The sequence below is a fragment of the Marmota marmota genome, unplaced genomic scaffold (genome assembly GCF_001458135.2).
Source record: "Marmota marmota marmota unplaced genomic scaffold, marMar, whole genome shotgun sequence".
NCBI lineage: Eukaryota > Metazoa > Chordata > Mammalia > Rodentia > Sciuridae > Marmota > Marmota marmota.
Genome location: NW_026000221.1, coordinates 1,672,301 through 1,693,425, shown reverse-complemented (window position 1 = coordinate 1,693,425; position 21,125 = coordinate 1,672,301). Strand labels below are relative to the sequence as shown.

General features: G+C 47.8%; 2 protein-coding genes across 2 annotated transcripts; both read left to right on the top strand.

Annotated features, from left to right (window-relative positions):
* The first annotated feature begins 11,381 nt into the window (after window positions 1-11,381).
* F12 (coagulation factor XII) lies at window positions 11,382-18,783 on the top strand. The gene is made up of 14 exons (XM_015488534.2): window positions 11,382-11,530; window positions 11,895-11,952; window positions 14,990-15,089; window positions 15,234-15,304; window positions 15,592-15,702; window positions 15,839-15,970; window positions 16,076-16,180; window positions 16,312-16,477; window positions 16,577-16,791; window positions 16,903-17,125; window positions 17,351-17,487; window positions 17,585-17,734; window positions 18,244-18,392; window positions 18,475-18,783. Exons 1-14 carry the CDS (start codon window positions 11,474-11,476, stop codon window positions 18,640-18,642), a joined length of 1,842 nt encoding a protein of 613 aa, XP_015344020.1. The 5' UTR covers window positions 11,382-11,473; the 3' UTR covers window positions 18,643-18,783.
* A 541-nt stretch (window positions 18,784-19,324) lies between these two features.
* Window positions 19,325-20,195, top strand: Pfn3 (profilin 3). Its single transcript, XM_015488537.2, has one exon. The coding sequence runs from the start codon at window positions 19,726-19,728 to the stop codon at window positions 20,137-20,139; it is 414 nt and encodes a 137-aa protein (XP_015344023.1). The 5' UTR covers window positions 19,325-19,725; the 3' UTR covers window positions 20,140-20,195.
* Window positions 20,196-21,125: the final 930 nt, after the last annotated feature.

Below are 21,125 nucleotides of genomic sequence, written 5' to 3'. Positions count from 1 at the left end.
GTATAAGAGACAGACCCCGCCCTCTGTTTACTTTACTCGACCAATAACCGAGGGAATGCTCCCCGCGCCGTCTTCCCATTAGCCCTCCTCTTCTTCGTCACCGCCTCCAGAGCCAGGGATTGGCTCAGAGGAGCGGGGCGGGGGGGGAACGGGACGGATCGCGTCACCCCTTCCTGGTTGGTCTGAGGGCGGGGTTGGGCTCCGAGGTTCGAATTTCTAGACCTGGGTAGGACGTCTAATTGTCAATTAGGGCCGAGCCCTCGGTCGGGGAGTCGGAGGTGGGGACCGTGGGTCACGCCCAGGAGGCCGGATGTGTAACTGAATGAAGGAAGCGTCGGTTATTCACAGAAGCACGTTGATTGGGCCCTCAGACGGGGGTGTGGCCTGGGAGCCTGGGGCTCGGCGGTTGGCTCTTCGAGGGGTTTATTTGGGCTGCTTCTCGGGGTGTTGGGCCTCCTGCGTGCCGGCTGCGAGCTGGTTGAGGCCGTTTGTCCCCCTGGGTCGGCCCATCCTGGAGAGGGCGTACGTCGGAAGCGATGGGAGGCCGAGGGGAGACTGCTGGCCTCCTTAGCGGTTCCCCTGCCTCGGGTTCCGCGGCCGCTGGCACCCCCACCCCGCCTCCGCAGCCGGATGTTGTGATTTCTCTCCACCCTCACTGCCTCGCCCGCCCTCGGCCTCTGTTGCCTTATAAGGCCGCGCTACCACCCCTAGACATTGGGATGAGCTCACACCCATTTTACAGGTGGGGAGCAGAGGCGCCGGAGGTTGAGTGGCTGGCTGCAGGCCGAAGACTAAGGGGAAAACAAGGCCCAAATTTCACAGCTCAACACCCCACTTCCTGCACCCCCACTTTACACAGCAGGAAACGGAGACTTGTCCAAAGTCAGCCAGTAAGGCGGAGTCTGTTCGACTGGGCTTCTCTGATCCCTATTCATTCACCCAAAAAATACTTACAAAGCACCCGCGTTGTCCCAGTACCAAGTCAGGTGTTGAGGAGTACAGTGGTGTCAGCAAGAGAGCCAAGCTACCTGCTTACATGCTTGAAGGGGAGGTGGGAAAGTAAAGGTAATAAACCTGTAAATAAACAATTAAATGGATAGTTTCAGAGAGTGCTAAGTGCTGTTAAGACCAGGAGCTGGGGACTTAGCCTGTGGTAGAGCATGTGCTTATTAGCATGTGCTCCATGCCTTAGGTTCAATAAAGATAAGGGTCATGATGGCCTCAGGGTGTGATATTTGAGTAGACCCAGCAGAGGCAATAGCAAGTGCAAAATCTCCCTGGAGGAACGTGAGACAGAAGTAGCAATAGAACTGGCTAAATCAAGGAAGACTTCTTAGATTATAATGAGGAGTCGGTTTTCCTAAGTAAGACATAAGGCCTTTGAAAGAATGATTTACACTTTAAAAAGATTACTCTGACTAATGGTCTCTTAGCCAAGAGTGGAAGCAGAGAGCAACTGGGAGGCTACAGAATGTCTGGAGAGAGCGGATGGTGGCTTAGATTAACAGGGTGGCAGCAGAGATGGAGAAAAGTGGATGTATCTAGGACACATTTGGGAGTTTAGAATGACCAAGGGGACAAAGGGCAGTGAAGATTTTTGTGTTCAAGTGAGACCCCTGGGTTAATGAGAACATGGAGGTTTCAAATTAATGGAGTGAGGAAGGAAAAAGCCTTCAGCATAGAGGGATGCTGCTTGTTCAAAGATCTGTAGAGAACTGTCAGAGGGCTCAGGTATTCAGCACCTGAGGACAGAGCCTGGGGCTAGAGTTTAAAGGTGCACCTTGTGGTGTATATGGGGGAAAGTAAATGAGGCTAAAGCCTTAGGAGGCTTCTGGATCAGGGATATCATTGGAAGTTGGGTAAAGAGTTTAAGTTTCATTCTAATGTTAGCAAGGAGTCTTCAAGGAGATTTTAAGCAGAGGAGGATCCGCAAAGGGCTCTGGGCTGCTTTGTGGGAGCTGACTACCCCTGATTGGTGGTCACCTGTTGTTTTGGTGCCCAGCATCTTCAGATCTTCATTTTCATCATCTATTTGGAAGAAATCCTATGTGATACAGAGGCAGGTTCTGCTTTCCACTAGGGAGATCAAAGAGGGAAAATAAAATTTCTTTTCCTAGATTCCTGGCAGCTGTAGCATGTTCCCATTCAGGTCTTTAAAGCCAAGCAACAGATCAACATATCAGGGGCAACATTTAGAACGCATTGTGGGGGATAGAGGGAGGAGGTCAAGCCAGGCCCTTCTGGGGAAAGGGAATTAGCAAGCACCACTGGAGCTATTCAATAAGTCATTGGTTGCTTAAGTTTCTCTGAACCTGGCTTTTTTTTTTTTTTTTCAGGGATTGAATCCCAGGGGCACTTAACCTATGAACCACATCCCAGCCCTTTTTTATTTTATTTTTTTATTTTGAGACAGGGCTTTACTAAGTTGCTGAGGCTGTCCTCAAATTTACAATCCTCCTGTCTCATCTCAGCCTCCTCAGTGGCTGGGATTACAGGCATGGGCCACTACACTCAGCCTGGCTTGACTTTCTTGCAGGTAAGTATCTTAATTAAGATAGGAGGTAGACCTTTTAGGAGGAATCATGAGAGGAATGATAGTTCCTTATTCTGGGACAGCAGCCAGGGTGTGCATCCAAATGGACAGATTGAGAGCTGTCATGGAGCTGGGATGAACAGAACTTGGGAATTGATAAGGAGTCAAGGTGTCATAACTCTCAGGTTCTGGCTTTTCAAGCCATTCTCTACTTACAGCCAAGCTGATGTCTTTTAAAAGGGAAATCTGTCAATCATCTGAGATATGCATTTTAGGAATCTAACCTACGAATATTACTGCACTCAGACAGAAGAAGAAATGCTCAAGGTTATTCACTGTGGCACTACACAAAAGATAGATTGTATTAATTGTCCTTAATAGTAAGTGGTTAAGAAAACTTTCACCCTTTCCTTTACAGGAATACTGTGTAGCTATTGAAAAGAAAAGTGTGGATGAGATGGGATGTAGCTAACTGGTAGAACTCTTGCCTAGCATGCTAGACCCTGGATTCTAGTTCCAGTAATAAATATATATTATTTATATAAATATATATATATATATTTATATTTATATATATAAATACTCCTGTACTTATATAAATACTCTCCAAGATACATTGGTAAATGAAAAAAAAATCAAGGTGCAGAACAGCATATAAGAATTATTACCACTTGTTGCCAGGCATGATGGCACACACCTGTAATTCCAGAAACTGGAGGCTGAGGCAGGATGATCTCAAGTTTGAGACCAGCCTCAACAACTTAGTAAGACCCTGTGTCAAAATAAAAATAGATAAATAAAAAGGACTAGAGATATAGCTCAGTGGGTTTGATCCTTAGTACTTAAAAAAAAAAAAAGTCAACCTCAGCAACTGAGCAAGGCTCTAAGCAACTTAGTGAGACCCTTTCTCAAAATATATTTTAAAAAAGGGCTGGGGTGTGGCTAAGTGGTTAATCACCCCAGGGTTTAATCCCTGATACAAAAGGGGAGTCCACATAGGCTAAGTTATGCTGCAGTAACAAATAATCCCCAAATTTCAGTGTTCTAAAACAACAAAAGTTTATTCCTCATGTATACATGTCCAACACTGGTTGTTGGGGGGGGGGACATTTCTATTCATAATAGTCACTTAAGGTCCTAGTATGACAGGAGCTTCATTTCAGTTTGTGCTTCTATAATGGCAGGCAGTAAAATAAAATGTAATAACTTATACGATAATCTTTAAAACCTGAATCCAAAGTGACACAAATCACTTCTATTTGCATTTCATTGGTCAGAGCAAACCACTTGAGCTACAACTTCAATCATGTGTCATTTTGCACTAGGAATAGCTTCTAAGAAGGGCATCAGGTGGGCAATTTAGTCATTGTGCAAACATCATTGAGTGTACTTACACAGACCTATATGATCTAGGTTGATCACTTAATGTGTCCCCTTGGTGCAATCAAAATAATTCAATGGATAAGGCTGTTGCTGGCATAATATAGCATACTGTTTTACAGTAATTTTTTAAATTTTTTTAAGTAGGAAGGTTTACACTTTAACAAGTGGGCACAGTGGTGCACACCTGTAGTCCCGGGTATTCCAGAGGCTAAATTAGGAGGATCATTTGTGCTCAGGAGTTTGAGTCATCCTGGACCACATAGTAAGACCCCTGTCTTAAAAATAAATAAATAATTAAATACTAAAATAAATAGTCTAGTAAATATATAAACCAGAAACATGTTGTTTATTTTACCACCAAGTATTACTATATTTTTGTGCATTACTATATAATTTTGCATTACTATATTTTTGTGTCTGTGTGGTGCTGGGGATCAATTCCAGGGCCTTACACATGCTACACAAATGCTCTACCACTAAATGACACCCCTAGCCCCTGTGCAATAGATTGGTTTACACTAATATCACCACAAATGTGAGTAATGTACTGTGCTATGATGTTAAGACAACTACAGTGTTACTAAGTGGTAGGGATTTTTCAGCTTCATTATAATTCTATGGGACTACCTCTATGTGGTCCCCAGTGACTGAAAGGTCATTATGCAGTATGTGACTAGCTATTAAGAGGTATAATCCTACTTTGGCAGTTTGTATTTTCCAAAGATGAGTGTAGCAGTATGTTCCCACCCCAAAAGCACTTCTGCAATATGACCTTACCACCTTCACATGAAGAGATGGAATGTAATTTCCCTTCCCATGAACTTCGTCTGCCCTTTATGATTTCCTTGTCACCAGTAGAATATGGTGGAAATGATGAAGTGTGAGGTCTGAGGCTGAATCAGAAAAGGTCAGTCACACAGTTCTTTTGAAATACTTGTTCTCCAGAAGCTTTCTCATGTCTCTGTTCTCTTAGACTCAGATCCTGCTGTGAGAGACTCAAATCCAGTGAAGTGGACACATGTGTACTCTGCTCTAGGTGACAATCTTAGCTGAGCCCAGCCTTCTAGTTGTCCCACTTCAAGTACCAGACAAAAATGAAGACAATTCTAGAATACTCAGCCCCTGGCCAATCAAGTCACCTCCAGCCATGGCAATATTCACACTTGCAGTGCTCAGCGTGTGGAGCCAACAGCAGCCCTCCCTTCTGAACTCTGCCTGAATTCCTGACCCTAGGAATCCATGAACATGATAAAATAGTTGTTAAACACTACTAAGTCAGAGAGGTTTATCCTGCAGGAATAGACACCTGGCATAACTCCTATACACCTAGAGAAGAATAGAATTATAAAATATTTGGTGAACAACACTAAGCATTTGCTTATGCACATGTGGACCCTCTCCAGAAGACCACGATGTTCTGGGAAGGGGGAGTTAAGTGTTTGGGGACAAGAATGGAAGTTAATTTTTTTTATCCTATACCCTTTTGAATCTTTAATCTTATGTGGTTGTATTGCCCATTTTAATTTAAAAAATTATTTTTCTTTTGAGTGGGGGGTGTCTTACTTTGTTACTCAGGCTGGCCTCAAACTCCTAGGCCCAAGCAATCCTCCTGCTTCAGTCTCTGAGTAGCTGAGACTATAGGTACAATGCCATTGTGCCTGGCTGAATTGCCTATTTTTAAAACGACCAACCTGATCCTGTCCCTCTCTTACTGAGAACCCTCCAGTGGCTTCCTGTGGTGTCCAGGGTCCCAACCACCTCTGTTTCCTGGTATTCACACTTCGATGTTATTCCCTTCTCTTGACCATGGGCTGAGATAGCAGACTCACTTCAAATGAAAAGAATGCCACTGTGCTCAGTGGCACACACTTGTAATCTCAGCAATTCAGGAGGATGAGGCAGGAGGATCACAATTTTGAAGTCAGCCTCAGCAACTTAGTGAGACCCTGTCTCAACATAAAAAAATAAAAAGAACTGGGGGTGTGGCTCAGTGGTTAAGAACCCCTGGGTTTAATCCCTGGTACTAAATCAATCGATCGATCGATCGATTGATCGATGAATGGACTGGGATGTAGCTCAGAGTTAAGCACCCTGGGCTCAATATTTAGAAAAAAAAAAAAAAAAAAGGAATGCAGAGAAAGTGATGGCTTATCTCCAAGATTAGGTTACTAAAAGACTGTGGCTACCCTTTTCATTTTCTGTGTTTTCTCTTGCTGGCTCATGTGAGGGAAACCAGCTTCTAATACTACATGGAGAGGCCTATAAGGCAGGAAACTGATGTCTCTGGCCAACAATCAAAAAGGACCTAAAGCCTGCCAACAGCTTCGTGAGTGAACTTGGAAGCTGAACAGTACCAGGCTCCTGACCCATAGAAACTCACACATACATATTTGTCATTTTAAGCTGCTAAATTTAGGGATAATTTGTTAGATAGCAATAGAAAGCTATGACACTACCCATTACACTTAAACATAAAACAGCAAGGTGCAGTGGCACAAACCTGTAATCCCAACTACTTGGGAAGCTGAGGCAGGAAAATCTCAAGTTTGAAGCCAGGCTGGGCAAGACCCTATCTCAAAAAATAAAATTAAACAAAACCAAATATCTCCCAGTGACTTACAAGGGCACAACTGAATCTGAGCCCAACATTAGGGTTCAGAAAGTTTGAGTTCCTTATCCATCATCACAATGGGGGGGGGGGGCATTGGCCAAGATAGGATTGGAAGGTTTCCTGACTCGAATCCAATTTGTCCCTACCCTGCTCCTAAGGTCACTATTTTCTTACCCTTTAAGCTACTGACTTACACAACCCATCATGATGAGGGGTTTTTGTTTTGGTTTGTTTTGTTTCAGGAACTTCCTGGTAACAATGTTTGAACTCTTGCATCAGTTAGGACTTTAGGTTGTAACTAAAATTGGCCTAGGCAAAAAGGGAAATCATCGATTCAAATAAGTGAAAAGTACAGACGTGGTTCTAACTTCAAGTGTCTCTGGATCCTGGGTATCAAATGGTGTCAATTAATTCTGTCTTTCCCATATTTTGGCTCTGCTCTTAAGGTTTTCTGGTTTGTTCATTTGTTTTGGTTTTAGGGTTGTTGCTTTTGTGTGTGTTGCTGGGGATCAAACCTAGGGCCTCACACATGTTAGGCATATATTCTACCACTGAAATACATCCCCAAATCCCCTTTTTAATTTTATTTTGAGACAGTGTCTTTCTAAGTTGCCCAGGCTGGCCTCAAATTGCAACCCTAGCCCCTTAAGTAGCCAGGACACCCAGCTTGCTTTAGAACTCTTGTGTGAAATTAATTTGAACATCCCTAGTATGTAAGCTTGTGAGTGAACTTGGAAGCTAAACAGTACCTGGCTCCTGACCCATAGAAACTCACACATACATTTTTGTCATTTTAAGCTGCCAAATTTAGGGATAATTTGTTAGACAGCAATAGAAAGCTAAGACACTACCCATTACACTTAAAAATAAAACAGCAAGGTGTAGTGGCACATACCTGAGATCCCAGCTACTTTGGAAAGCGTCCTGACTAATGCCAGGTAGCAGGGACAATATGATCAGGGCACGGGTTGCTCACTGCCAGTCCTCCAATTCTTACTGTCTTGGATCCAGAATCTAGAGTGAGAGCACCCATTGGCTGAGTTTAAGTTCCTCTGGATTTGGTATGGGGGAGAGAAGTTTTTCTGGTCCATTAGGCTTCCATAGTGGGAGATGATCACTAGAAGTTACCCTTTCACCACACAATTGGAGAAGAGTGATCACATTAGAAACTGTAAGTCTAGAGCTGTGGTTGTGGCTCAATAATAGAGTGCTTGCCTAGCATGTGTGAGGCACTAGGACTGATCCTCAGCACCACATGAAAATAAATAAATAAAGGTAGGAAGGAAGGAAGAAACTGGGAGACTAGAGGAAGAAGGAATAGTGGTGATCAAATCCCCATGATTGTCTACCTTCGGTCCCAGTGGACCTCAAGCCTCATCTCACACTCCCTACTAGGCTCCCTGAGCTCACTACATTCTTCATTTGACCTGCTATATTCAGGCTTCTTTGCAGTTGTATCACTCACTCTACCTGGAAGCATGTCCCTCCCTTTCCTATCTGCAAACTCCTTCTCATTGTGCAGACCGGTTCAAAAGTTCCCTTCCATTTCAAGGGAGAGCTGGCTTCTCCCTAGGAGGAAGGAGCCAATGTGGGTCAGGCCCAGGGGCAAGGTCTCTACTCAGGTGTTATCAAGAACTGTCAGAGGCACTTTCACTTTGATGAACCCACCTGTACATCTCATAGTTCTGCTTTCATCATGTGGACTTAACAGCTGTCACCTCAATATGTTTCCTTTGAAATCAAAGGTTTCTCCTACCCTCCTCTTTTCTGTTCCAAGAAATCTCCCATGGCCTGCCTTTCTTCTTGCAAAATTAGTAAGTGACTACATTCAATCTTCACTTCCCATAAATTACCTTGTGTTAGTGAAGACTCCTTTGAGGGTCAGAAGTCTATTGAAATTGGCTTTATTTGATCCTATAACTGAGAAGTCCTTTTTTTTTCTTCTTTTTGCAGTGTTTCAGATTGCCTTGCACATGCTAGGCAAGTACTCTACCCCTGAGCAACGGCCCCAACCCCTATAACCAAGAAGTCTTTTTTTTTTTTTTAAATAGGTTTATTTTTTCATTTTTTAGTTGTGGATGGATAATGCCTTTATATATTTATCTTTATGTGGTGCTGAGGCTCGAACCCAGTGCTTCACACATGCTAAGCAAGTACTCTACCACTGAGCCACAACCCCAGCCCAAGAAGTCTTAATGATGCTTTTAGTTGTAGGATCCAGGCTCTCAAAGTCATCAGGAATCAATCCCATCAGTATTAGTTATCAAATTTTGTATATAACAAATCACCCTGAAACTTATAGTTTAAAACTTCAACTATCAATGATTGTTTCTCAGTTTCTGATGGTCAGGCTTTCAGGAGCAGCTTAGCTGTGTGGTTTTATCTTGAGATCTGCTATGAGTATATATGATCGAGTGTCTCCCAGGGGTCCATGTGTTGGAGGCTTGGTTCCCTGGGTGGCCACAGTATTGGGATATGGTGTGGCCCTTTGGGAGGTGGGGCCTAGTTGGATGTCCTTCATTGAAGGCATTGCTGTTTGGAGGGATTAAGGTATTTCATGTGGGATCCTGGTTGGTTCCCACAAGAGGGTCATTAGTGGCAAACCTGGCCCCTCTCCCATCTCTCTGGCCTCCTGTTTCAAGATGTAATCACTTGGTCCCATACACACTCCTGACATTGCAATTCACTGTAAGGTGATGCAGCTGAGGGGCAGCCCTCACGATAAGCTGTGCCATGCGGTTTGGACTTTCAGCCTCCGATACTATGAACCCTTTACTTTATAACTTAAACTATCTTAGGTATTTAATTACGGTAACGTAAAGCTGGCTAATACCAGCTCTCTCATGAGATTGCAGGCTAGAAATCAATCAGAGCTGTACCTATTTTTGAGGTGCTTTGTTCACATGACTGTCAAATTGGTGCTAGTAGCTGGCAGAAGACTTTACTTTCTCCCTGCATGCATGGGTGACTCTGCAGGGCTGCTTGAGTGTCCTCACAACATGGCAGAGCCCAGAGTGAGTGGTCCAAAGACCAAGGAAAAAACTGAAATAACTTTTATGACCTGGGCTTAGAAGTCAATTCCACTGGACACACAATATGCCTCTGATTCAATGTGGAAAGAGACTATAAAAGGGCATGAATCCCAGGAGGTGAGGACTATCTTGCAGGCTGCCTGTTAATGGCATTCCTCTGTCCTTCCTTCTCCATTTGCTTTGCTTTTCCTATGTCTCAGACAGGCCATCCTTAAGTATGACAAAGATGGCCATCAATATCACCAGGCCCACATTCTAACCTGTTTAACAACCCCAGTGGAAAGAAAGTATCTCTTTCCCCAAGGTTCTGGTAAAAGTTTCAAAGCGGACCCTGATTGGCCTAATTTGTACATATGCTTACCTCTGAATCAATTGCTGCATTCTAAAGATATCATACTCTGGTTGGGCAGACTCAGATCACACCTTCCAGTCCTAGAACTAAGGGTAAAGTTGGCAGTACTAGAATGACATGGAAGAAGTGAGGAAGGGATTGTTCCTTAAAGAAAAATTAAAGTGACATTACTAACCACAAGAATTCTGGGCAGGAAAAACAGCACAAATATACCCCATCTCCCTCTCTGTGTTCTGATTGCACAATTTAGTGTCCCCTAGTTTAGCAGTTTTTCCATGGGATTGTGGAATTAATTCTAAGATGAGCCCAAGATCTCAAACTCCATTGTATGTGTACTTTTTTTTTCCAGACTGGGGATTAAACCCAGGGCCTTACATGCTAGGCACGTGCTCTACCCCATAACTTCTTACATTTTGAGAAAGGGTCTTGCTAAGTTGCCCTGGCCGGCCTTGAACTTGTGATTCTCCAGTCTCAGCATCTGCAGTATCTGGGATTACAGGCATGCACCACTGTGCACAGTTGTATGTGCCCTTTCTTCCAGTTATTCTTCCAATTAAACAATGATCTAGGTTCTTCTATAAAATAATTTTTGTGGTACTGGGGATTGAACCTAGGTAGGGTCTCACACATGCTAGGCAAGTGCTCTACCACTAAGTCACATATCCATCTCTCTGTAAAAGAATTTTGCATATGTAATTAAGATCCCAAATCAGTTGACCTTAAAATGGGAAGATTATCCTTGGTGGGCCTGGCCAAATCAGGCAAGCCCTTAGAAGGGACAAGGTTTTTCTTCCTGGCAAAGGAGATTTAAAATGTGAAAGATTCAAACTAAGAGAGTTTTGAGAACAACATGATCAGAAATGCAGGTGGCTTCTAAGAGCCCAAGTGGCCCCTAGTTGACAGCTTACAAGGAAGCAGGGCCCTCTGTCCCACAACCACAAGGAATTGAATTCTGACAACAACCTGAATGAGCTTGGAACTGAATCTTCCCCTGCAGCCTCCAGAGAATTCAGCCTTAATCTCAGCCTTGTGTTACTCTGAGCATAACACCTAATCACACAGTACCTAATTATTACCTACAGATTTGTGAAGCAATAAATGGGTCTTATGCAGGACTTCTAAGTTTGTGATCATTTGTTATGCAGCAATAGAAAACTAATATACTTCATGATGGATTCTTAACATTTCTGAAGTTGGGGACTTCTTTTTGACCACCTTAACCCCCTCATCCTCAGTAGGACCTGAAATACAAGTATATCTCTATTCCTACTTCCAGTCCCACTGTCCGAGAGAGAGAGAGAGAGAGAGAGAGAGAGAGAGAGAGAGAGACAGACCAGGGAGCCCTGCCCTTTACTATTCTACCTTCATCCACCAACTCCCAAACCCCTCCCTCAGGAGCCTACCAAGGAAGATGCTCTGCATGACTTTACACAAACACTAGGTGCCCCACCAGGCCCAGGAGGGCAGCTCACCCAGTCCCTACTTCCCAGGCCTCAGAGACCTTTGCCCAACCCCATTGATCCGGACTCCTGGGTAGTCAGCTGGATCAAGGGACAGACGCCATGAGGGCTCTGCTGCTCCTGGGGTCCCTGCTGGTGAGCCTGGAGCCAGTGCTTTCGGTAAGGGGTGTGGGAACCAGGATTGGGTAATGATGGCCCTGGGGGGTGGTCCCTATCACAGCTTTGGCCTCTACCCATGACCTTTTGGTCCAGGAGACAGGGAGGCCTATGTGGGAAGGTGAGTCCAGCTCAGAAGGCCCAGGCAGAGGAGATAGATAACCAGAGTGAGTAGATATGTGAGCACGGCCTCCATTTCTGTAGGGGAGAGGTCTTTGAGGAGACAATGGGAGGAGGAAGGAGGGTCCAAATCTTGTGGTGAAATCTCTGTTTTCCAGGCTGTGAGAGCAGGCGGGGGGCTGGCATAGGCTCAGGGGCAGGCTATGAATTTCTAGGCAAATTCCTAGAGTCCTTTTCTCCCCTGTAGATCCCACCTTGGAAAGCTCACAGGGTGCATAAGCAAGGAACCGATGAGCCCACAGTAGGTAAGTGGCCTGGCTGCCCCTCAGAACACACACTTGGTTGGGGTGAGCATGGTGGGGGCATGCACAATCTAGGGGCAGTGTCAGGTCCTTGGAGCAAGGGGAGGGATCCTGAGCCTTGGGTAGTTGTGGCTCACATTTGGACCTGAGTGCCTACTGTATGCCAGGTCTTGGGTCCATGGGTGCCAGGGACCCAGAATGATAGTGAGCTATGTGTTCCCTGAGAACAGGCTGTATCTGAGTGTCCCATCTTGAGCTTGGATCCCAGCAGGGGCTTCAGGTGTCTGCTGTTATGCCATTACTCCTGGGCTCCTGCCAGTCTCCCTCATTTTCCCCATCTTCCCTCTTTCTTTTCCTTCTTTGAACACATGTCTTTGGCATCTGTCTATCACACAGAGGCCAGGGACCTTAATAGGCAAAGAGGGATCCAGAGCAGGGTTCTGGATGCCAATCTCTGAATCCCAGGTTTATCATTTGTGAGCTGTGCAACTCTGGGTGAGTGACTTGACCTCTCTGTGCTTCAGTTTCCCCATGTATAAAATAGGTCTATTAATAGTGAAACTCTCAGGGTTTGTTTGTTTTTGTTTTGGTACTGGGGATTGAACTCAGGGGCACTCAACCCCTAAGCCACATCCCCAGTTCTATTTTGTATTTTATTTAGAGGCAGGGTCTCACTGAGTTGCTTAGCACCTTGCTGTTGCTAAGGCTGGCTTTGAACTTGCGATCCTCCTGTCTCAGCCTCCCAAGCCTCTGGGATTACAGGCATGCACCACCGTGCCCAGTCTCTCAGGGTTTTTGAAAATGAGAAATGAGTTGTTGACCCCCGTAAGGTACTCAACCCAGAGCCTGATGCATGGCAAATACTTAAAAAATTTTAGCTCTTAGTAATTCTCCAATAAAAGTATTTTTAAAAATATAATTATTTATTTATTTATTTATTTTTAGACTTAGCTCTTTGACTGGGAATGTAGCGCTGTGGTCAAGTGCTTGCCTAGCATAACTCTCACAGAGTTACTTAGGCTCTTGCTAAGTTGCTGAGGCTGGCTTTGAACCTGTGATCCACCTGCTTCATCTTCTGGAGTCTTGCAAGTCTTCATCTTCTAGCCCAGCATTGGAAAAAAAATTAGCTCTTATTGTCAAGCTCACACTTAGAAGAGGGGTGCCAGCCATCTCCCCTTCTTCCAATCCTGCCAATTTCCCATTACCTTCATTCTTCCAGGCACTAATTGTGTGTGTGTGTGTGTGTGCACGCGCATGTGCATGTGAAAAAAGAGAGAGATTAGATTCCTACCAGGGACTGAATTCAGAGGCACTCGTCACTGAGCTACATCCTCTGCCCTTTTTGTTTTTTATTTTGGGATAGGGTCTTGCTAAGTTGCCCAGGCTGGCCTTGAACTTGTGATCTTGCCTCAGCCTCCATAACAGCTGTGATTACAGGCATGTGCCACTGAGCTTGACCAGGCACTAAATATTTCCCTAGAGCATACAACGTTCTGGGGTCTGTGAACTAGTTGGATCCTACTCTGGTGAGCCTGGCCGGGTGGGGTCAAGCCCAAGCCCTGGAGCATGATGGCGAAGCCTAGCACAATGCAACCCTGGACTTCAGCAGCCTCCTCTCCCCATCCCACAGCCTGCTCTCTCTCCTCTTGCCAGAACCAACCTTAGTGCCCAGTCTTGGTCTAATTACCTACCTAGGGTCTGCCTCCTCTCTGTCCATCCCATTTACATCTTAAAGATGCAGCTCAGATCCCTCTCCCTCCCTTTATCATCCAGGCCCTGGTTTGGCATTCAGCAACACTCTTTGACAACCAAATGGCAGAAAATGTTTACTGAGAACATACTATGGGCCAGGCACAAAGTCAAAAATACTGTTAGTTAGATTCCTGTAGCCTCTGGTTACAACATTCTCATTAACCTCAATAAAAGACATCTTCTTTTATTTTTATTTTTGGTTCCAGGGATTGAACTCAAGGGCACTCGACTACTGAGCCACATCCCCAGCCCTATTTTATATTTTTATTTAGAGGCAGGGTCTCACAGAGTTACTTAGGCTCTTGCTAAGTTGCTGAGGCTGGCTTTGAACCTGTGATCCTCCTGCTTCATCTTCTGGAGTCTTGCTAAGTTGCCCAGGCTGGGATTACAGGCATGCACCACCTCACCTAGCAACAAAAGACATCTTATTCAAAGTATATGTTGTTGGCTCACTAGCAGTGACCTCACAGCCAACAGCACTATCACTCATGCCCAAACAAATCTTTCTCTGACACACATTTACTCCCTAACATACACTGAAGCCTTCTCACACTTTGAAACAATAGACAGCACTTCAGCATAGGTTTGTGTGTGTGTGTGTGTGGGGGTATTTCCAGTGATAAAATCACCCACAAAAAAGCACAATGTAGAAAACACTGTACTAAACATACGATGAAAAGGACACTTGTTAATAGTATAAGAGCTGAAAGAGAGCTGAATATCGCCTCATTGGACCTCAGCTGGGAATGCGCAAATTTGTCTCTGCTCTGGGCATGCCCACAATCAACCATCTTGTGTGTGTGTGTGTGTGTGTGTGTATGTGTTGTTGGAGATTGAACCAAGGACCCTGAGCAAATGCTTCACCACTGAGCTACACTCCCAGCCTGAATCGCAAGTATTGATTTGAGGGTTACAAATAAATTTTGGTAAGTAGGCAGATTTGCAAATATGGAATCAGTGAATAAGGAGGATCAACTATATACTATTATCTTTGCCATTTTACAGATGGGAAAACCAAAAGCTCAAAATGGTTAAGTGGCTTTGATGCTCAACAAATATTTATTAAGTGCTAATTTTGTGGCAGGCACTCTTCTAGGCTTGCTCAAGTTCCCACAGCTAGTAGGTGGTGAAGTTAGGAATCTGTTCCAGCTATCTAACTCTAGAATCCAGCTTCTTAAGCAGAATGCTGTCCTGAGCACACAATGATATTTTCCAGTTGGACCCCATGAGGTGGAGTCTGGGCAACTGGGCACAGGGGAAGTTCTCAGGAAGTGTGTTATTCCTACAGTTCTTACTGTCACTGGGGAGCCCTGCCACTTCCCCTTCCAGTACCATCGGCAGTTGTACCACAAATGTATCCACAAAGGCTGGCCAGGCCCCAGACCCTGGTAAGGTTCCCCAACGGGGGTTGGGTCTGGGATCCATGGAATTTGCCCCTTGTTCTGTCCAAGAAACCCTGCTTGGAGAGAGGAAGCTAGGGGTGGGGTGGGGCTAGCCTCCAGGGCAAAGCAGGAGAGCCTGTGTTTCTGCAGGTGTGCTACCACCCCAAACTTTGATCAGGACCAGCAATGGGCACACTGCATGGAGCCCAAGAAAGTGAAAGGTACTGCACACAAACTCTGGGTGGCCCAGGACCCTCTACATCCCTCTAATTCCTCTCCTGGCTATCATCAGATCCCACATGCCTGGGATTCTGGGCCTAGTCCCTCTTCTCCCTCAACAATACCCCTCAGAAGCTCAGAGGGAGAGTTCTGGGAAGGAATAGCCTCATTTTGCAAATGAATAAACTAAGGCTTGGAAAATTGGAGTCTCAATGACCTATGACAAATAGGTTCAGGTAGGGACTTGGCCCCCACCTGTGTGAGTTGGGCTTCCCATTCCATCTCTCAGACCACTGCAGCAAACACAGCCCCTGCCACAAAGGAGGGACATGTGTGAATATGCCGAAAGGACCACACTGCCTCTGTCCGGAACACCTCACTGGGAAGCACTGCCAGAAAGGTAAGGAGGTGCTGTCTGCCAGGGGAGGGGACACTGAGGAACAGAGGCAGCCCCAGGCCTGCTGAAGAGGTCTCCGTATCCCTGGAGACTTGTCATGATCCCAGCCTCTATGGAGACCTAGCCCTTTTGTCCCCAGAGAAGTGCTTTGAGCCTCAGCTTCTCCGGTTCTTCCATGAGAATGAGATATGGCTTAGACCTGGGCCAGCAGGTGTGGCCAAATGCCACTGCAAAGGTCCTGATGCTCACTGCAAGCCACTGGCCAGCCATGGTAAGAGGATTGATTGGGAGCTGACTGTGGAGGAGGGCTGATCAAAAGACTGGTGGGAGGCTGGGTGGTGTGCCTAGGGGAGGCTCAGTTTGCTCCTTCCCCCAGCCTGCCACACCAACCTATGCCTCAATGGGGGCCGCTGCCTGGAGGCCGAAGGACAAAGCCTGTGCCATTGCCCAGTGGGCTATACCGGACCCTTCTGTGACTTGGGTGAGTGCAGGGCTCAAGGCAAGCAGGAAGTCAGCCCCCATGTGGGAAGGGCATGCCAGAGAAGGGCAGAGGAGAATGGAAAAGTGGACAAGATCCTTCCCCTAGCTTCAGGAAGCCCCTTCACTCCCTAGATGTTGAGGCAAACTGCTACCATGACCGTGGGCTTAGCTACCGTGGCAAGGCCAGGACCACTCTCTCCGGTGCAACTTGTCAGCGGTGGGACTCCGAGGCCACCTACAGGAACGTGACTGCGGAGCAAGCACTAAGCCGGGGACTGGGTCACCACACCTTCTGCCGGTGCACTGACTGGATGGGGCGGGGAAGGGCAACCCCTTCCAGCGTAGGGCCCTGGGGAGCTCCCCCACTCTCTAACAATGCCCTCTCTTGAGATTGCAGGAACCCGGATAATGATACCCGCCCGTGGTGCTTTGTCTGGAAAGGTGACCGGCTGAGCTGGGAGTATTGCGACTTGGCACAGTGCTGGGCCACAATCCAGGCAGCACCTCCACTCATGGACGCCCTTGGGCGTCAGGACCTGCCCATGCCCCAGCCTTCAGCACTGCAAAAGCCTCAGCCCACGACCCAGTCCCCGCCTCATTCCCTGACCCCAGGTAGTTAAGTTAGAAAGAGCAAAGAAGTCCGAGCAAAGAGGCCACAGGGCCAGCTAGATTCCGCCAACCGGCCATGGGTCTCCCAGTCCTCAGCCTGGGCTCTTCCCACAGCCCCCTCGAAGCAGCCAACTCGCCTGTCTAGGACCAGCCCTCCCAGCTGCGGACAGCGGCTCCGGAAGAGCCTGTCCCCGCTGAGTCGAGTTGTGGGCGGACTAGTGGCGCTGCCCGGGGCACATCCCTACATCGCAGCGTTGTACTGGGGCGACAGTTTCTGCGCCGGCAGCCTCATCGCCCCCTGCTGGGTGCTGACCGCGGCTCACTGCCTGCAGAACCGGCGAGTACCCGCCCGCCCAGCGCCCCTCCGGGAACCCTAGCCCGCTCCTTTATCCTGACCCCAGCTTCTGCGCCACGCCTGAACCTGTACCCTATTTTCTCCGCTCCTCTGGAGCTCCCTTGAAGGGAGCTGAAATCGAGGAAAAGGTTCCAGAGCAGGATGCTCCCCCAGCACGCCTGTGGCCGGCTGTGAGCACGATGCTTCTCCCCCACTCCCCGCCCGCAGGCCGGCGCCGGAGGACCTGACGGTAGTGCTCGGCCAGGAACTCCATAACCAGACCTGTAAGCAATGCCAGACGCTGGGCGTGCGCTCCTACCGCCTCCACGAGGCCTTCTCGTCCAACACCTATCAGCACGACTTGGGTGCGTGGGGGCGCTGCTGCGGGGTTGGGGACAAAATGTGGGAAGGTCTCAGGTCCCAGGGCCTCCTCCTAACTAACGTTCTTGCCGACCGGGTTAGCTCTGCTGCGCCTTCAGGAGAGCGCGGACGGCAGCTGCGCGCGTCTCTCACCTTACGTTCAGCCAGTGTGCCTACCCAGCGGCACTGCCCAAACCTCCGAGCCCGAGGACATGCTTTGCCAAGTGGCGGGCTGGGGCCACCAGTACGAGGGTACGTACAACACCTGGGGGCGAGCGTGAAAGCTTTGGACACCGGGATAAGCCAGAGAAGCCCTCAACTGTGGCAGAAGAAGCACAGACCTGACGGGCTGTGAAAGCGTGCAGGGTCCTTGTCCCTGTAGTCCGCTCTTCCCAGAGTTTGGGATTCACTGTTGAGGTCCCCACATCTCTTGGGGAGACAGGGAGAATCGACTTTCTCCTGGTTCCTTCTGGGTGGTGCTGGGCTGCAAGGACTTACTAGGATACTGTCCCAGCTTTGGAGCAGCGAGCAAACTACTTGGATAGCCAAGTTCTGAGTCACTGGATGGGAGGGACAGGTGGTGTTCCTGATTCGGCCCCGCCCATTCAATTCCCAGCTCCTCTCTGGGCCTCAGTTTCCTTGCCTGAGAAATTGAGGCATTTCCTCCCCCCTCGGGCTTGCTGTGAGGGAGGAAGGGTAACGGTGGGGGCAGAAGCCTGGTGCAGGCCAGTGCTCTAAGAAAATCTGCTCTGGGTTTTCAGGGGCGGAGGATTATTCCACCTTCCTGCAGGAGGCGCAGGTGCCTTTCATCTCTCAGGAGCACTGCTCCGCCTCTGAAGTGCACGGGGATGCTATCCTCCCTGGAATGCTCTGCGCTGGCTTCCTCGAGGGTGGCACAGACGCGTGCCAGGTGAGTCCTGAGGCCTGGCTGGTGCCTTCCCCGGCCAGTTAAGCTCAAGGCCAAGGCACTGAACTGCGTGTTCCCGACACAGGGTGATTCCGGGGGCCCTCTGGTGTGTGAGGACCAGGCTGCAGAGAACCGGCTCACCTTGAGAGGCGTCATCAGCTGGGGCTCCGGATGTGGCGACCGCAACAAGCCCGGCGTCTACACCGACGTGGCCAGCTACGTGGATTGGATCCAGGAGCACATAGTTTCCTAACTACCCAGGGATTCGTCTTTCCCTCCTAGTGGGAGGGTGGCTGGGTAATGAACACTGACTAAAGATTGTGCCACATTCCTCCCAGTGCCACCAGCCAGGTGCCAGGGGCACAGAAACTCAATAAAATGCTTTGAAAATGCCCTTGGGGGTCCCCTTTGGAAATGTCAAGAGAATAAACCTGCACACAGCTCCTCCCCTGCCCTCACAGAACAGGATCTGTGAGATCTTAACATGAGAGATTTGAGATTCTTGTCCAAGTCATGTTTACCGCGTACCAATCCCTATGCAAGGTGACTGCTATTCCTCATAAGGTACTGAAACTTTTAAGCTTACAGAACAACTGTTCTCAGCTTTGACTACTCACATCGGGATCATCTGGGGAATTTTGAGCCTAACTACTATGCTCAAGATCCACCTGAGACCAATTAAATCTGTATCTCTAGGAATGGGATGAGTAGTGGTATGTTTTTAAAACTCAGATGATTTCACGTTCAGCTGAGATTAAGAACAATGGTTAGAAATGCTTAATATTAAAACACTGGTGTGGACCCCAGCCCTGGGAACTTGGAATACCCACCCAAACTCTCACCAGGGCAGCAGCCTCGCCAAGGAATTTATTAGACAAGGACGTTCTTAGGCTACATTCTATACTAGAAACTCCAGGGTGGGACCCAGCAATCCCGCAGCCTTCCAGGGTTTTGGGTGTTCTCTGAATCTTGAGAACGCCATCTAGGGATCGAATGTTTCCCTTACAGGCTGAGAAGTCCGGTCCAGACATGCATCTTTCTTTTTGTTCTTAAACCTATCTTTTAAGTGGGCCATTTAAGTTGGTTTTTCGAGGGTCTCTTGAGTCCTGGATTCCATCCTACAAGCTAACTTTAGAACTTCAACTCGTGTAATACGCGAACGCCCTCACATTCTCTAGCCTAGGTAGACTCTCTGTGACGTCGCCTCATGCCACACGTGGCGTTGTCTCCTGCCACGGCTCCGCCCCCGCTTTCGTCATAGTGCCGCAGGCGTCCTAGCCCTCGGCACAGCAGGACATCCCTCCCAAGCGCGAGACGGAGGGACGCACTGAGCAGGATGGGTGACTGGAAGGGCTACATCAGTGCAGTGCTGCGAGACCAGCGCATCGACGACGTAGCCATCGTGGGCCACTCAAACAATCGCTGCGTGTGGGCATCGCGACCCGGGGGCCTGCTGGCTGCCATCTCGCCGCAGGAGGTGGGCGTGCTTGTTGGGCCCGACCGGCAGGCCTTCCTGCAGGCGGGCCTGAGTTTGGCGGGCCGCCGCTGCTGCGTCATCCGCGACTATCTGCTGGCAGAGGGAGACGGCGTGCTGGACGCGCGCACCAAGGGGCTGGACACGCGCGCCATTTGCGTGGGCCACACGCCGCGCGCGCTCCTCGTGCTGATGGGCAGACGCGGCGTGCACGGTGGCATCCTCAACAAAACTGTGCACGAGCTGATCCGCGGGCTGTGCACGCAGTGCGCTTAGCACAACAGCCAGGCCGCCCCAGGTGGTAGCGGGACCAGAATAAACTCTGAATGGTTGTCGTGGGCTCATCCTCTGGTTCTCATGGGGATTTGCAACTACAGAAACCGGTTTATGGGAAGATCCTTGCAAAACAATTCCTAGTGGGGTTGGGGTTATAAATCTAGAGGCTGCCCAGTCTGCTACCCACCCATTCATGGATGCCTCGCAGAGGCCTCTACCTGACTGCTGCTTTTAGGCGCCTTCCAAGATCCTGGGGAGGAACCCACAGTTGAGAAGGAGTCCAAGGAGAGGGCTTCTCTGCCTCAGGCCTTACATTCATTTTTTCCTACAGAAACCAAATCATCTAGGCAGGACAAACAGTAAAAGGAGTCCCCATTATTATGTGGAGACCTCTCCCCAGGCACACATCAGCTAGGGCCTGTGGTTTTAAAATTTCAGCCTTGAGGTTAGTGTACAACAGTAGTCCCTCAGTATCCTTGGGGATTGGTTCCTGAACCTCCGTAGGTAATAACATCTTCAGATGCTCAAGTCCCTTACATAAATGACATAGTATTTTGTGTACTTCAAGTCATTCAAGATGACTTGTACTGTATGATAAAATTTAAATGCTATGGAAATAGTTGCTATACTGGCTTTTTTTCTTTTTTTGTACTGGGAATTGAATCCAGGGGCACCTTACCCCGAGATACATTCCTAGTCCTTTTAAAAATTTTTATTAACTTTTGGTACTGGGGATTGAACCCAGGGGCACTTAACCAATAAGCCTCATCCCCAGCTCTTTTTTGTATTTTATTTAGAGACAGGGTTACACTGAGTTGCCTAGGGCCTCACTAAATTGCTGAGGCTGGCTTTCAACTTGCAATCCTCCTACCTCAGCCTCCAGAATTGCTGGGATTACAAGCATGTGCTACCATGTCTGGCTAATCCTTTTTCTTTTTCTTTTTTCTTTTTCTTTTCTTTTTTTCTTTTTTTTTTTTTTTTTTTTT

Excerpts from the sequence above, each read along its gene's own strand:
- Pfn3 (XM_015488537.2), top strand. The coding sequence starts at position 19,726 with ATGGGTGACTGGAAGGGCTACATCAGTGCAGTGCTGCGAGACCAGCGC.
- F12 (XM_015488534.2), top strand. The coding sequence starts at position 11,474 with ATGAGGGCTCTGCTGCTCCTGGGGTCCCTGCTGGTGAGCCTGGAGCCA. Across the intron at positions 11,531-11,894 it reads GCCTGGAGCCAGTGCTTTCG|ATCCCACCTTGGAAAGCTCA; the intron begins GTAAGGGGTGTG and ends TCTCCCCTGTAG. Across the intron at positions 16,181-16,311 it reads CGGACCCTTCTGTGACTTGG|ATGTTGAGGCAAACTGCTAC; the intron begins GTGAGTGCAGGG and ends TTCACTCCCTAG.